Consider the following 16,041-nt stretch of genomic DNA (forward strand, 5'->3'; position numbering starts at 1 on the left):
GCCATGTTCGCTTAGCTGATAAGTCATAGTTGAAAGTACTGTTGACTGATTTGTTGTAAGAGAAAAATATTGTCTATTGACTGAAAAATATGGTTTATAAGCCAAGCGAACAGGGCACAGGACCGGTTTGGATGGACCGTGTAAACAGTCATTATTGTGATGGTTTCCAGATCCACGCATCTACAGAATAAACAACAGTGGTCTTTCTAAACTTCTACTGCCTCTGTCCTTAAAATAATTAATTTTTAGTCTAAAAATTTCTAAAAAAAAATCGATTTCTGGAGATGAATGGTCCACCAATTCACATTAATCTCTCTCGTAGTCTAGGTTGTATTTAACATACAGCATGTTCGTTTGGCTGTGGCTTCTCGTAAACGATCGTAAATTTCCAGGCAGAACGGTATTTTTCTCTCACACAAACCAGCCAGCAGTACTTCTTCACGAACCAGCAACGATACGAACCAGTCAACCGAACAAGCTGATAATCTTTCTCTTCTGCGCTGTTATTGGATACTCCAAACAACACTACTTAGTTAGGCTCTCGATAACAGGAGAGTTGTTATAGTTCAGCAGTTTAATGAGGGGTTGCATAGTATTTTATCTCCTTCGCTAATCTCTCCTAAAGTTGCTAGAAATTCATTATTAGACGAGGTCCGATTGCGGCCGCCGCCTGCTAACCCGCCCTTGCTGTGACCAACAATTGCCGTTGGTTAGTGACCAACAATTGCCGCTACATTGCATGAAAAAAAATTTGCCGCTACATCATAATTTTCCCGGTGATAGGAGACAACAGAGTGCAAGACATCAGCATCTCCTTGTTATAGTTGTTTTTTCACCTTCACTTTCTAAGCATGCGATCAAAAGCATTATATCAGCTGAGACTATGGAGCATGCATGATAACTCAAAGTTATAGGTATAAACTAAGAAATATTACTAAAAACTACAAATTCAAATAATTTAGATGATACATGACTGTTTAAATACTACACGGTGGTACTCTGTTTATCTCGTTAGATGGCCGTTTTGTTTGTTTAAATGGTTGTTTAGCCCGAATAATAAATTAACAACAAGTGACTAAATATTTACCATTTAGGGCTTCTTTGGAACGCAGAAATTCCACAGGAATTATACAGGAATTTCGTAGGAATCAGCTCATTTTTATAGAAAAAACACGGGAAATAGAAAAGTTTCCTCCATTCCAAAGGGGCCTTAGCGTTTAGGATAACTCTCTCATATGGACCTACTCATTTCCACTAAAATAAAAACGGAACAAACACACTATGTGACTCTTTGGAACACAGGATTCTCAAAATATATGAATGGGAAGAACGCATGATTGAAGTTGCATGATACTAACAAACATACATGAATAAAAAAATGCATGAATTTATATTATGGTCTTTGGATGCAGCACAAGAAAAGTGTAGGAATTATAAGAGAGAGAGAGAGAGAGAGAGAGAGAGAGAGAGAGAGAGAGATACAAAAGTTTCCATGAGATCTAACCTCATACTAGTTTTCCTCCAAAATTCCTATAGTTTTGTACTCCCTATTGGAATACAAAGGAACTTCATAGGGTTTAATCGTTTGTTTCAAAGGAACATATTGCAAATTTTCCTATAGGGTTCAAAAATCCTCTAAAATTATTATTATTTTCCTTTTTCCAAAGGGGTCTAAAAGCATCTCAACAGTTACGTAACATTGGATGCCTACTTATCGGGGCCTCATCAGAGATTGCAAAACCACTATCCATATTCAGTTTACTTGTAAAACTTCAGTAGTTATAAAAACAAATGTTTTGTTGCTGATATTATGGAGAGGCATGATTGTGGGCACCATCATGGAACCCTTATGAGCCAGTATAATGTTCTAATGAAAACATTGTATCATTCTTGTAAAAAATAATTAATATAATGTATACACAAATAGTGATTGGTCGATGCCTCAATGGTGTTATTATTCTTATGTGTGTCAGACTGTGTTCCGCGCAATATTTTCTAAGTTCAAAAAATATGTCAATGTGGCATTCATTCGTAGCAACGCGAGGACCCGTTTTCTATATTTTTCTAGTAAAAAAGTTAAAAAAAAGCAAGTCCGCCGTTCCTGACGTCTAAACTCGAAAACGTAATATTCCTTACCTAAATCAAAGAAAGAAATAAAAAGAGAAATTGTAAAAGAAAAACATGAAAAGAAAAACGGCCCCAGCGGCCCAGCCCACAGGAGAAGCCCGCGTGCGCTCTCTCCCTCCGCCGCCAGGTGCCGAGGCCTTCGTCGGTCTTTCCCCGGCGACGGTTCACATCCCCCGCTCGTGCCCTCTTCTCTCCCTCCCTCCCTCCCTCCCTCTGCGACGCCTGGGTGGGCTACCGGCGAAGCCGCCCCAGGTGCCGAGGCCTTCGTCGGTCTCTCAGCCTGCGGCGAGCACCCACCAGGTATTCCCACTCCTTCTCTTCCCTTCCTGCCGTGCGAAACCGATCACCCAAACCGGCAAACCCTAAACTTCAAGCTATTTGGTTATTTGATCCCTTCTAACTCGAACAAATTGCAAAAAATATCGGGTGTGCATGTGTACATCCATGTCCCTTTACTGGCTCTGCCCCTGGTTATCAAGAAGCTATTTTTCCATTGTTCTTTCCTGTGTGATTGGGGATTCGGTATTAATCGTGTCCTACAATTCCTGTTCAGGTGGCCGACGAATTTGCGACGTCTTTATAAGACACCATAAATCTGTGACAGTTTATATTTTGCAGTTGAAGCTCCGTGATTGTGCTGTGGGCACATTCTGTTTGTCTTATGATATGGCAGAATCATTTACTGTTTCGAATTCTGAGAATAAGCGCAGTCTCCCAGCATGGATGTTGAAATCAACCTCAGGTAATCAAGTGGCAAAGACCGAAGATCAGAATAAGCAGGCACCGGAATCTGATGAGCAAATTGGGGCTCTTAATCAGAGCAAGGCCATCAAAAGGAACAACAGAAGGCCCTTAAAAAGCTTGGATTCAGAGTCTGCTGGTGAACTGGGAGCTTTGCGGCGATGTGAGGGTAGAGAAAAGGCCAGAAGAAAGAGCAAGGATGCTGTCAAAACTGAAGTTGAAGAAAATGTGGAAGTAAAGAGTAAGAATGTAAGAAAAGCGAGTGGAAGAGCTGCTCCAAAGAATAGCAGGAAACGGAAGCTGGATAATGTCGAATCAGAACCATCATCACCAGTATCAACTGATGACGACATAGAGCTTACTGTTGAGGATCTTGTGAGCATAGCTGAAGAGGTAAATCATACTGTTTAAGTGGTTTGACACTAATTCACACTTTACATCTTGGAGTGCTATGTAGTGGTTTTTTAAGATACACCATTGGTAATATTGAGTATGAGGCTTATTTCGTGTGTTAATATTGTCACAATGAAAAACTGTTTCAGTATAGCCTTCTTGGCTTAATTCTTGAGCTGCTAATCTTGTCATAAGTTAAACCTTGCCGTCTCCCTTTCTAATAAGATGAGTGAACTATTCTAACAAGTTATTTTATATTGACGCATTTTTGTTTGCAGTTTGTTAATGCTGATAAACAGAAACAATGTGAACCTGAAACTGTGAAGGCTACCAGACAGAAAGAGCATCTTCTGTGCCCTACAATTTCCACTGAGGCAGATACAGGACAGTCAGTAGTAAATGATCAATCAGTGAAAGGATTGATGCAGTGCACAACAGTCACAAGAAATACAAGAGCAATCGAGTATACAGAAGACGAGAACACTAGCCATCAAGAGGTGAAGTGTCCATCAAGTATCAAAACGACAGAAGATGTTGCTCAGGATATGATAAACCTGTTATTCGGACATCTATTGAGTAAACATGCTGGCGACACAAAGAAATCTGATCCTGTAGAATCAATGACTTCTATAAATCAGGTGCCAGAGGAGAAAGGCTGGCATAGCGAAGTACTAAGGCAGGAGGAACCTGTGAAGATATCAGAGCCTGTAGAATCAATGACTAGGACTATAAATCATGCGCCAGAGAAGAAAGACTGGCATAGTGAGTTACCAAAGCTGGGCGAACCTGTGACAAAGAAGAAGAGCAGCCTGAGAGATAAGGTGGCCTTGTTTATGTGACTGCATCAGATGAGCATTGGGCGGTAGATTGTGATTCGTATGAGACTGCATCTGCTGGTTCTGAGGGTGTCCTGTCCCCTGTAAATATGCCCCTGTTCCACGGCATTATTTTTACATGTAATTATATATTTGGTTAATAAGCTGTCTTCTTGAAATCTAGTAACCCAGCCCTCACTGTTGCTAGATGGTATTCTTGTGTATAAGGGATGTGTGGTGCATTTTCTGTTGATTGAAGTATGACCGTATGAAGTATCGGTGTTCCTCAATGGCACTAGAGGGAAGCGGTTTAAAAATCGTAGAGTTATTAGGCATGGAGCTCCGCTCTCTCCGTCCCGTTTTTTTTAAATAGAGGCTTGTTTGGCACAGCGCACAACAGCTTCATGAGCTATTGTGAATTGTTTTATTTATCAAACACTCATTTCTAAAACAGCTTCACCTGTAAAGTTGTTCCCCTCCCCTCACAGAGACGAGTTATGATGAAGCTGAAAAAAGTAGCTTATCCTAGCTCTCTCCCTCATTTCTCTCTCCCATCCATGCATGAAGTTGTTTTGCCAAACAGTTTTTTCAAAACAGTTCAGTTTAAATTTTTTTTTGCTCATGAAGCTATTTTTCATAAAAATAGCTTACTAATGAAGTTGAGCTGTGCCAATCAGGCCCTAGCTTTATTGAGCAACTTTTATGTTGAAGCTAAGTTGTTTTGGAACAAGTGTTTGGCAAAACAGCTTCACATGATGGAACAATGAATAGAATGACTATAATATGGGGGGAGAAGCTGGGACAAGCTACTTTTTTCAGTTTCATCACAACTTATATCTTTTTTAGAAGAGGAGAAAAACAACTTTACCCATAAAACTATTTTGAAAATAAGTGTTTGGCAAAAAAAAAACAGCTCACAATAGCTCATGAAGCTGTTGTGAGCTGTGCCAAACAGGCCCTTACTCTCCATGGAGCCTTTGCAGAAGTTGGGTGGACACTGACTCAGCTGAGAGTGTCCTGTTCCCAATCATTTACGGTGCTGCAAACTACAGATCAGTATGTACGATGACGATGCAGCCATCTTCGTAAAAGTTGTAATGGATATGTTGCCCATCTTTGGGAGGTTTGGTTACTGATAAACAAGCAAAAGTCCAATCAAATGTGATGACCTTGATATGAAAGATATTATGGAGTGGTTAATGTCAAATTAAGATCTTTCTGTGTAGCTGTCCGAGGGCTGACGCGACCGGACGTATTTGCCGCTCATCGACAAATTGGCTGACAAGCTGCCCGTCTGGAAGGCGAAGCTTCTCAACGAAGCTGGTCGACTGAAACTGCTAAACTCAGTGCACTGAAAAAATGGATAATCAAGAAGCTCTACAGGTTCAGAAGAGGTTTCCTTTAGAAAAGCTCCGGTGATCGGCCGATGCAAATGGTGAACATCGCTTGGTCTGATGGGCCAAGAAAAATAGGCTGAAATTTGGAGGGTTGAGGGTGTTAGGCCTGGTTCTGCACAGAGCTCAAGGCTAAGGTGGTTATGGCCAGAATGGACTGACCCAGATAGGCCATGGGTTGACATTGCCACTCCCTGTAATGTTATTGACTGGCAGCTCATCAAGGCCAACACCATCGTCACTCTTGGGGATGGGGGCAGAGCGAGTTTCTCGCAATCAACTTAGTTTGATGGAGGAACACCAATGGACATGGCGTTGAACTTCTACAGGCTTGCATGCAACAGGAACAGAACGGTCGGGGATGTGTTGTTGTTGAACATTTGGTCAATTTACGACTTATATTAATCCATAAATACGACTTAAATAATAGTAACAGTACCACTAACCATACTATAACAGCACCATTACTGTAGATAGTATTTAACAGTATAGCAACCAAGTGCGCTAAAAACGCTAACAGAATAGCTGAAAGCATCTAGGCCCCTAGTTGGATTTCGGTGATTAATGTCAATACAAGATTACTATGACTAACGTGTGTTTTGCAGAGGCAATTAAGTTAGGTCATTGTAATAGATATCGATTGGGCAATCGAGGTTGTCATGCCCCTACGATGGATATCGTTTCGGTTTTCAAAGGACGCACGACAAGGTTAAGGATAACTAGTTCTAAGTGTCAATTGGAGTTGGAGAGACACTTAGAGTAGTTTAGGACTTTGTTTTTCCTTTGGCCGTACTATGAAGGGGGGTATGAACGGGTAGCTTGACCTAGTTGAGTCTAGTGAGTTAGGTGTGGTGCACACTTGTTAAACCTAGCTCGAGGCAGCTCCTATGAATGCCTAAGATCCTTTGGAGCAAACTTCATTCACATATGTTCGAAAGTTGGAAGTGAATGGAGGGTCAAACACTGATCGGACGCTGGCTCCGGTGCGACCGGACGCTGGCCGCAGGGTCCGGTCAGTTCGTTTGACTGAGGTGGTTAAGTCTGTTGTGACCGGACGCTGGAAGGTTGTGTGATCGGACGCTGAGGGCTAGCGTCCGGTCGACTCCAGTAAGGGTCCAGACTTGGAAAAGAGTGACCGGACGCGTCCGGTCAGTGTGACCGGACCCTGTGTATCCAGCGTTCGGTCGTTTACAGTAAGCATCCAAGAGCGACCGGACGCGTCCGGTCGGTACTGACCGGACCCTGGCAGCGTCTGGTCATCACTTGAAAACTGGTTCGCGGGTTGAACTGACCGGAGCGTCCGGTCATCACGACCGGAGCGTCCGGTCACCCCGCAGAAGCTCATAACGGTTAGTTTTTCAGGCTGCCTTATAAATAGAAGCTCCACTCGTGAGTGGAGTAACTTTTGTTCATTCCAACAGCTGAGAAACACGTTTGTGAGTGCCAAAAAGAGCAAGGTCCTAGTGAGGTGTTTGTGATTTGAGAATCCAAGAGAGTAGCCTCACTAGCAAATCAAGAGTAGCAAAGTGTGCATCCATCTTCTCATTAGGCTTCGCGTGGTCAAGTGAGAGTTCGTGCTTGTTACTCTTGGTGATCGCCATCACCTAGACGGCTTAGTGGTGATTGGGAGTTTGGTGTTCACCCGGCGGAGCTTGTGGGTGACCCAACTCAAGTTGTGAGCGGCTTTGGGTGATTCGCCGCGACGGAGTGTCGAAGAATCAACCCGTAAAGAGCACTTGATCCTTGCGCGGATCAAGGGGGAGCTACACCCTTGCGCGGGTGCTCCAACGAGGACTAGTGGAGAGTGGCGACTCTTCGATACCTCGGCAAAACATCGCCGCGTTCCTTTCTCTCCCTATTTACTTTGAGCACTTACTTTGAGTATTTACTTTGAGCAATTCAATACTTGTTTTACATCCATAGAATTGCTTGCTTGAGTAAGGTTGGAACATAGGTGGTGAGTTCGTTGTGCATTAGTTTGATAGAAACACTTTTCTAGGCACAAGGGGTTAATTGGGCTATCCGTAGGATTTGTTTATTGCAAGAGAATTTCGAATTAGCCCAATTCACCCCCCCTCTTGGGCATCTTGATCCTTTCAATTGGTATCAGAGCCTCGTGCTCACGTTTTTAAGCTTAATCGCTTAGAGCAAGATGTCTCACGGGGATGGACCTCCTCCTATCTTTGAGGGAGATGATTTTCCATATTGGAAAATCCGCATGGAGGCATACTTAGAAGCTCTAGATGTTGGAATTCTTAGAGCCGCCTCTCAAGGGTTCCCCGCACCTAGGAATGCCGCACAACTTCAAGGCGATGAAGTAAATTATGAGAAATGGAATGCAAAGGCTCGCAACACCATTTTTAGAGGCCTTTGCAAAGAGGTGTTCAATCGTGTAAGGAACCACAAAGACGCCCATGCTCTATGGTCGGACGTTTGTGCGCTCCATGAGAGAACCAAGAGTGAGCGTGAGGAACGCTATCATCTTGTGATTAAAAAGCTAAATTCTTTTGAGATGTTTCCTAAAGAAAGTGCTAATGAGATGTATTCTCGATTAAATGTTCTTGTAGAGGAAGTCAATGGGCTTGGACTTACTCAAATGTCACCATCCGATGTTGTGAGAAAAATCTTGAGTGTCCTCCCCATTGATAAATATGGGCACATTGTGACCGTGCTACATCAAGGTGATCTTTCCACCGCTACACCGACACAAATCTTGGGAAAGATCAATGCTCATGAGATGTACATGCACATCACACCACAAGATGGCTCATCCTCTACAAAGAAGAAAGAGAAGGACTTAGCATTCAAAGCTAGCCAAGACAAGGGCAAAGCAAAACTTGAGTATGAGAGCTCAAGTGATGAAGATGATGAAGAAAGTCTTGCCCTCATGGTGAAGAAGACCACCAAGATGCTAAAAAGGCTAAATAAGAGTGGCATCAAGTTTGATGGCAAGAAGAAGAAGTTCTTCACAAGCTCAAGAAGAAAGCCAATCTCCGAGATGGATTGCTACAATTGTGGCGAACTTGGCCATCTAGCTCATCAATACACAAAGCCCAAGAAAGACAAGTTCAAGAACAAGGGCAAGAAAGATGATTCAAGTGATGAAGATGAAAAGAAGAAGAACAAGCCATACAAGAAGAGAGATGGCAAAAAGAGGGACTTCTACAAGAAGAAGAAGAGTGGCAAGGCCTACATTGTCGGTGATTGGCTCACGGACATTGATTCATCAAGTGGATCATCCGATGATGAGAGTGACGATGAAAAGGTGGCCGCCATTGCTATTGATCTTGCATCTTCACCGCCACCATCGCCATCATCCTCTACACACCTATGCCTTATGGCCAAAGGTGAACGCAAGGTAACTAAGAGTGATGATAGTAGTGATGATGAACATGCTAGTGATGATAGTGATAGCGATGATGATGACTCACCTACATATGATGATCTTGTCAAAATACTAAGAAAATATACTAAGATCATTAGAAAGAGTAGAGCCACAAATGAAAAACTTGATGCTAAAAATGATTCACTCTTAGCTAAGTGTGATACATTAGAAAAGGCTAATGATGAGCTCAAAGAAACAAATGATTCTATATCATCCAAACTCAAGGAGCTAAAATCTTCTAAGAAAGAGCTTAAAGATAAAAATAATAAACTTGAGTGGGTGCACAATGAGCTTGTCACTAGTCACCATAAGCTAAAAGATGAATATACAACTCTAAAGATCAATTATGATACCCTTATTATTGCACAAGAATTCTTACCAAATGAGCCACATGATGCTACTAACCATGTTGTTAAGATTGATATAGCTACCTCATGTGATGATTTAATTGATGAAAGCATTGAGCATGGATCTAGTAGCAAGGGCAAGCAAGTGGTTGAGTGCAATGACTATGATGAGTTTGTCAAGCTCAAGAGTGACAATGAGAAGCTCATGAAAGATCTTGAAGAAATAAAAAGTCACAACACCATTGTGCTAGAAACTCTTGATCATGACAAAGAGGTGATCCTTGAGAATGAGAAGCTAAAAGAAGAAATCAAGAAACTCAAGGAGGAAAAGAACAATGATATTCTCAAGGAAGAGAACAAGAAGCTCAAGTTGGAGAAAGAGCATCTCAAGGTGGGATTGAGCAAGTTTGCTAGAGGCAAGCATCTCCAAAGTGAGCTACTCATGAATACCGTCATGAAGATGGATAGAAGTGGCATTGGATATATGGCAAGTGTAGAGAAGAAGAAGGCTCAAGCTCAACACCAACAATCAAAGCCAAAGCCAAAGTCAAAGAGATGTTTTGAGTGTGGACAAGAAGGCCATTTTGCTTATGAGTGTCAAACTCCACCACCACAACCCTTGCCTAAGCATGCTAGACCCTTTGCTTTCAATGCTCACTACATGCTTAGAAAAGATTTGAGTGGAAAGATGAAAGTCATGTTCTTAGGTCCCCCCAACAAGAGTAGGCCTAAGAAAATTTGGGTGGCTAAGTCACTTGTTGAGAAGGTGAAGGGCCCTCAACAAGCTTGGATTCCTAAAGCTTGAATCTCTTGTGTGTAGGTGAACTACAAGACCGGTGGAAGTCATTGGGTTATTGATAGTGGTTGCACTCAACATATGACCGGTGATCCTCGTATGTTCACCTCACTAGATGAAGAGGTAGATGGACAAGAGAAAATAACATTTGGAGATAATTCAAAGGGCAAGGTTAAAGGATTGGGCAAAGTGGCAATATCAAATGATCATTCCATCTCCAATGTGCTCTATGTTGCTTCATTGAGCTTCAACTTGCTATCCGTTGGACAATTGTGTGATCTTGGCTTTCAATGCTTATTCACCGAGAAGGAGGTTGTTGTATCCAAGGCAGATGACAAGCAAGTGATATTCAATGGATTTAGATACAACAACTTATATCTAGTTGACTTCACCTCCGAAGATGCAAACTTGAAGACTTGCCTATTCACCAAAACAACACTTGGGTGGCTATGGCATAGAAGACTTGCTCATGTTGGAATGAGCTCACTCAAGAAGCTTATGAAGAATGATTTGGTGAGAGGGTTGAAGGATGTGAAGTTTGAGAAGGACAAGCTTTGTAGTGCATGTCAAGCCGGCAAGCAAGTTGCAAACACTCATCCAACCAAAGCTTTCATGTCAACCACAAGAGTGCTAGAACTCCTACACATGGATTTATTTGGACCAACAACATACAAGAGTTTGAGAGGAAATCTCTATTGTCTTGTGATTGTGGATGACTATTCAAGATATACGTGGGTGTTCTTCCTTCATGACAAATCCGAAGTTGCATCATGTTTCAAGAAGTTTGCCAAGAGAGCTCAAAATAAATTTGAAGTGAAGCTAAAGAAGATAAGAAGTGACAATGGCAAAGAGTTTGACAACACAAACATAGAAGCTTATTGTGATGAAGTTGGAATCAAACATGAAGTCTCCGCAACCTATACTCCTCAACAAAATGGTGTAGTTGAGAGGAAGAACTGGACTTTGATCACTCTTGCAAGGACAATGCTAGATGAGTACAACACCCGAAGCTCTATGGGCGGAAGCAATCAACACCGCATGTTATGCATCCAACCGCCTATTTCTTCAAAAGTTCCTTGTCAAGACACCATATGAGTTGCTCAATGGGAAGAAGCCGGACGTCTCTTTCTTTAGGGTGTTTGGTTGCAAGTGCTACATCTACAAGAAGCGGCAACACCTAGGGAAGTTTCAAAGGCGTTGTGATATAGGTTTTCTTGTTGGTTACTCATTTAAGTCCAAAGCATATAGAGTATTTAATCATGCCACCGGCTTGGTTGAAGAAACATATGATGTGGAATTTGATGAATCTAACGGCTCCCAAGGAGCACATGAGAATCTTGATGATGTAGGTGATGAACCATTGAGGGAAGCTATGAAGAATATTCCGGTGGGAGACATCAAGCCAAAAGATGATGAAGATGATGTACAAGTCATTAATCAACCCTCTTCATCAAATGTACCACAAGATGGTGAAAAAGTTGGGAGAGTAGAAAATGAAGATACTCATATCTCCCATGAACAAATGGTGGTACAAGCACAAGATGTTGATGCTCCACAACCTCCTCCTCAAGTGGTCAATAGAAGAAATACACCTCTCCTACAAGATCATCCACAAGATCTCATCATAGGGAGTCCAACAAAGGGGGGTGATGACTCGATCTCAAAAACTTACTTCATTTATTGCTCATCACTCCTTTGTCTCTTGCTATGAGCCTACCAAGGTAGAAGATGCTCTTAAAGATCCGGATTGGATCAATGCCATGCATGAAGAGTTGAACAACTTCACTCGCAATGAAGTTTGGAATCTTGAAGAGCGACCAAAAGATGCAAGAGTCATTGGAACAAAGTGGGTGTTCTGCAACAAGCAAGATGATCAAGGTGTTGTTGTGAGGAACAAGGCAAGACTAGTGGCAAAGGGGTTCTCTCAAGTTGAAGGTTTAGATTTTGGAGAAACCTTTGCACCGGTTGCAAGATTAGAAGCCATCCGTATCCTTCTTGCATATGCATCACATCATGAAATGAAACTATATCAAATGGATGTGAAAAGTGCATTCTTAAATGGCTTTATTAATGAACTAGTCTATGTTGATCAACCTCCCGGGTTTGAAGACCCTAGATATCCTAATCATGTTTATAGGTTGTCCAAGGCACTATATGGGCTTAAGCAAGCCCCAAGAGCTTGGTATGAGCGCCTTCGGGATTTCCTTATTGAGAAGGGCTTCACCATTGGGAAGGTCGACACCACACTATTCACCAAGAAGCTTGATGGGCATATCTTCATTTGTCAAGTATATGTTGATGATATCATCTTTGGATCATCAAATGAAGACTCATGCAAAGAATTTGGTGAATTGATGTCTAAGGAGTTCGAGATGTCAATGATTGGTGAGCTTACATTCTTTCTTGGTTTTCAAGTCAAGCAAATGAAAGAAGGCATCTTCATCTCTCAAGAGAAATACACAAAAGATCTTCTCAAGAGATTCAAGATGGATGAATGTAAGCCAATCAAGACCCCAATGCCTACTAATGGACATCTCGACCTAGATGAGGGAGGTAACTCGGTTGATCAAACTCTCTACCGTTCTATGATTGGTAGCTTGTTATATTTAACCGCATCTATGCCCGACATCATGTTTAGTGTGTGTATGTGTGCTAGATTTCAAGCTAGTCCTAAGGAAACACATTTAATTGCCGTAAAAAGAATCCTTAGGTATCTTAAGCACACACCAAGCATTGGCCTTTGGTATCCCAAAGGAGCTTTATTTGAATTACTTGGCTATTCCGATTCGGACTACGCCGGATGCAAAGTTGATAGAAAGAGCACATCCGGAGGGTGCCATTTGCTTGGTAGATCACTTGTGTCTTGGTCCTCCAAGAAACAAAATAGTGTGGCTTTGTCCACCGCCGAAGCGGAATACATTGCCGCGGGTGCTTGTTGTGCACAAATATTATACATGAAACAAACTTTACTAGACTATGGAGTAGTTCTAGAGAAAGTACCTCTTTTGTGCGACAATGAAAGTGCGGTAAAACTTGCAAATAATCCGGTTCAACACTCTCGCACCAAGCATATAGATATCCGCCATCACTTTCTAAGAGATCATGTGGCTAAAAATGATATATCACTAGAAGGTGTAAGATCTGAAGATCAACTAGCGGATATCTTCACTAAACCGCTAGATGAAGCTACATTTTGTAGATTGCGGAACGAGCTCAATGTACTTGATTTTTGTAACTTCACTAAAAATTGAGCTTGTGTTGTCCCTTGCATTCATTGTAAAATACGATATGTTTAATTTGTGGCAATGCATATAGGGCTTGTCTAACATGGTTAAGATAACCGCCGAAAAGCGTGTGAAGAAGCTTAACCTTGGATCAAACTTGACAAGCAACTAGATTTACTTACAAATATTACATATGCATGAATGTTGTTTTGTCATTTTGTTCCATTTGCTTTCTTGTTGCCTATTTTCTTAAAAAGAATTATAGCCTAAGGCAAAATATTTTGAAAAATATGAGGGTTTGAGAGAGGTCACTCACATCAGTCCCAATTGGTGTTTATTTGGATCTTATTCAAGTTGGGACTTGATTGGGAACAGGTAGCGCGAAGGTATGTTGAAGAATTGCTGGGAAAGGTGCACCGGACGCTGCACCGGACGCTGCTGTCCAGCGTCCGGTCAGTTCACAGGAGGTGAACTGCTGTTGAAGGAGTGACCGGACGCTGCGTCTGTGCGTCCGGTCAGAAAGGGCTCAGCATCCGGTCGATCGGAGGATGACAGAGTTGTACTGACCGGACCCTGCCTGCGTCCGGTCATGGACCACCGGACGCGTCCGGTCGCGATTCCAGAGGATTTGGACCTCTCTGGAATCGACCGGACGCTGGGTGGTAGCGTCCGGTCGCTACCACCGGAGCGTCCGGTCAGTGGATCTCGCGCGTCTTAAGGACTCTTTTCCCGTTTCCTTCTCTGTCGCGTGTTGGGGGTTATATATCCGGATCTCCTTTTCTTCTTTGACCTCAGCCCGAGCCGCCGCCGTGCCCTAGCCCATGCGCCACCAAGCCACGCCACCGCTGCCTCACCGAGCCGCCACCGTGCCCTAGCCCACGCGCCACCAAGCCGCGCTGCTGCTGCCTCACCGAACCCGCCGCAGCCTCTCTTGCTAGCCCTAGCCCGAGCAGCCGCGTCGCCGCCTCCTCGCGTCTCTCCTCGTGCTCGCGCCTCCGTGCACCTGTCCAGTCGCGCCCGCGCCTCCGTGCCCCTGCCAGCCGCGCCGGCCACCTCGCGCAGAAGTTCGCCGCTCCACCATTGCCAGACTGCTCATCTTGCCCTATCCTCCCATTGGTTGGTAAGGCGATTTCTGCGTTTCTATCTTGATCTCCAATTGTGATCTTGATCAACTCTAATCGCACTGACTCCCCATTGCATTCAGGGCGTCTGACCTAACCCTAGCCCGGTTCCGAGGATCCCCCGCGTGACAACTTACCTCTTCTCGGTTCGCGGTTCATCAGGTAGAAAGCCATACGATTCAATTTCGCATCTACATTGCTTTCTCTATTAGGATTTCGCATCTATTAGATATATGGTATTTATTTGTATATCCATCTATTCTATCATGCAGCGAGTCGGTTCCGTTGTGTTTCGTCTGACAGTTGGCAGTAAACTCGAAGCCAAGCTCGCGAGTAAGGATCGAGGCCAAGCCTCGAAAGCAACAGTTTGACAGTTGATCTTCATCAGCGACAGTTCACCATCTTGTCAGTTCAGATGGCTTGCACCAAGAATGTTGGTGGTGGTCCAGGTGATGATGATCGGAGGCCCCCGCCTCGTCAGCCAGCCGGATCCAAAGGCAAGTCAACCAAGCAGCTGACATCCAAGAAGCTCAAGTACCCCGACGCCGAGACAGCGAGAGCAGCAGCTGTTGCAGAGGTCGCAGAGCGTGCCGAGAGAGGTGGTACCCGCAGCGGAGTTGTCATTGCAGATCAGCCAGTTTCACCCGCAGTCAGAGCTGCGATTGAGGAGGCTGAGCGTCGTCATGGTAGTCCAGCTGGGACTGCCACGTTGGCAGGACGACGGGTTGTCATTGAGGAGGGTCCGTTAGCACAGGAGCAGCCCCCACCAGCAGAGCCTCAGCCAGCCCAAGAGACTCAGGAGAGTCAGGAGACCGAGCCGGCACCTCAGCTACGCCGCTCGAGTCGTACCAGTGCTGCAGTTCCACCGAGGCCAGTTACACGGCGCAGGGGTTCACGTCCCTCACCCAGACCAGAGGGTCCGCCTCCAGTGGTACACCTCGACTTGAGGGCCGCTACAGCCAGGCAGGTTCAGCAGCTGCGGTTTGTTGAGTTTGAGATCTGGTTTCCTCCGAGGAGGGATGAGAGAGCAGCTGAGGGGTTCTACACGCCACTGCATGAGGATTTCTACAATGCATATCTTAACAGTGGGGCAGTGTTCAGATCACAGAGGGTCTGTCAGATAGAGTCCATTGTGGCAGCAGCCGGAGAGGGCATTCGGCAATACTTGTCGTATTTGCCAGGACTGTCAGATCTGATTGGACGGACAGGGATATATGTACCTTCTTGGGTCCGTCAGTTTTATGCCTCGCTCTATGTTGATCCTCATCACAGATTCATTCACTTTGCTTTCAACGGCAAAGACCACAGAGTGACTAGTGGCAGAGCCAGGGAGATACTGAGACTACAGGAGCAGCCTGTAAAGATGCATGAGGTTTGCTATGGATAGCAGGGGCCTCCCAGGCGTCCTCATGGAGGGCAGGTGCCCCCTACAGATTTAGTGCGGCATTGCTTCAAGGAGCCGTTTGGTGAGGGGTCGAGCAGGAACCCCAGTGACTTGACTCCTACAGCGAGGATACTAGAGGCCATCATCAGGAGGACACTGCTTCCCAGGTTGGGATACAGGGAGGGCCTGACTCGCTTACAGCTCTGGCTTCTCAATGCCATCATGCAGATGACAGTGTTTGACATCTGGGACCTCCTTCTTTCTGAGATGGAGGATACTATTGCTGAGGGATTCAAGGGTCGCAGGCAGCTTCC

General features: G+C 44.1%; 1 protein-coding gene across 1 annotated transcript; it reads left to right on the forward strand.

Moving 5' to 3' along the window:
- Nucleotides 1–2,316: 2,316 nt before the first annotated feature.
- On the forward strand, nt 2,317–4,243 carry LOC136538940 (uncharacterized). The gene is made up of 3 exons (XM_066530862.1): nt 2,317–2,427; nt 2,681–3,261; nt 3,540–4,243. Exons 2-3 carry the CDS (start codon nt 2,794–2,796, stop codon nt 4,098–4,100), a joined length of 1,029 nt encoding a protein of 342 aa, XP_066386959.1. The 5' UTR covers nt 2,317–2,427; nt 2,681–2,793; the 3' UTR covers nt 4,101–4,243.
- Nucleotides 4,244–16,041: the final 11,798 nt, after the last annotated feature.

Source organism: Miscanthus floridulus, chromosome 2, assembly GCF_019320115.1.
Source record: "Miscanthus floridulus cultivar M001 chromosome 2, ASM1932011v1, whole genome shotgun sequence".
Classification (NCBI taxonomy): domain Eukaryota; kingdom Viridiplantae; phylum Streptophyta; class Magnoliopsida; order Poales; family Poaceae; genus Miscanthus; species Miscanthus floridulus.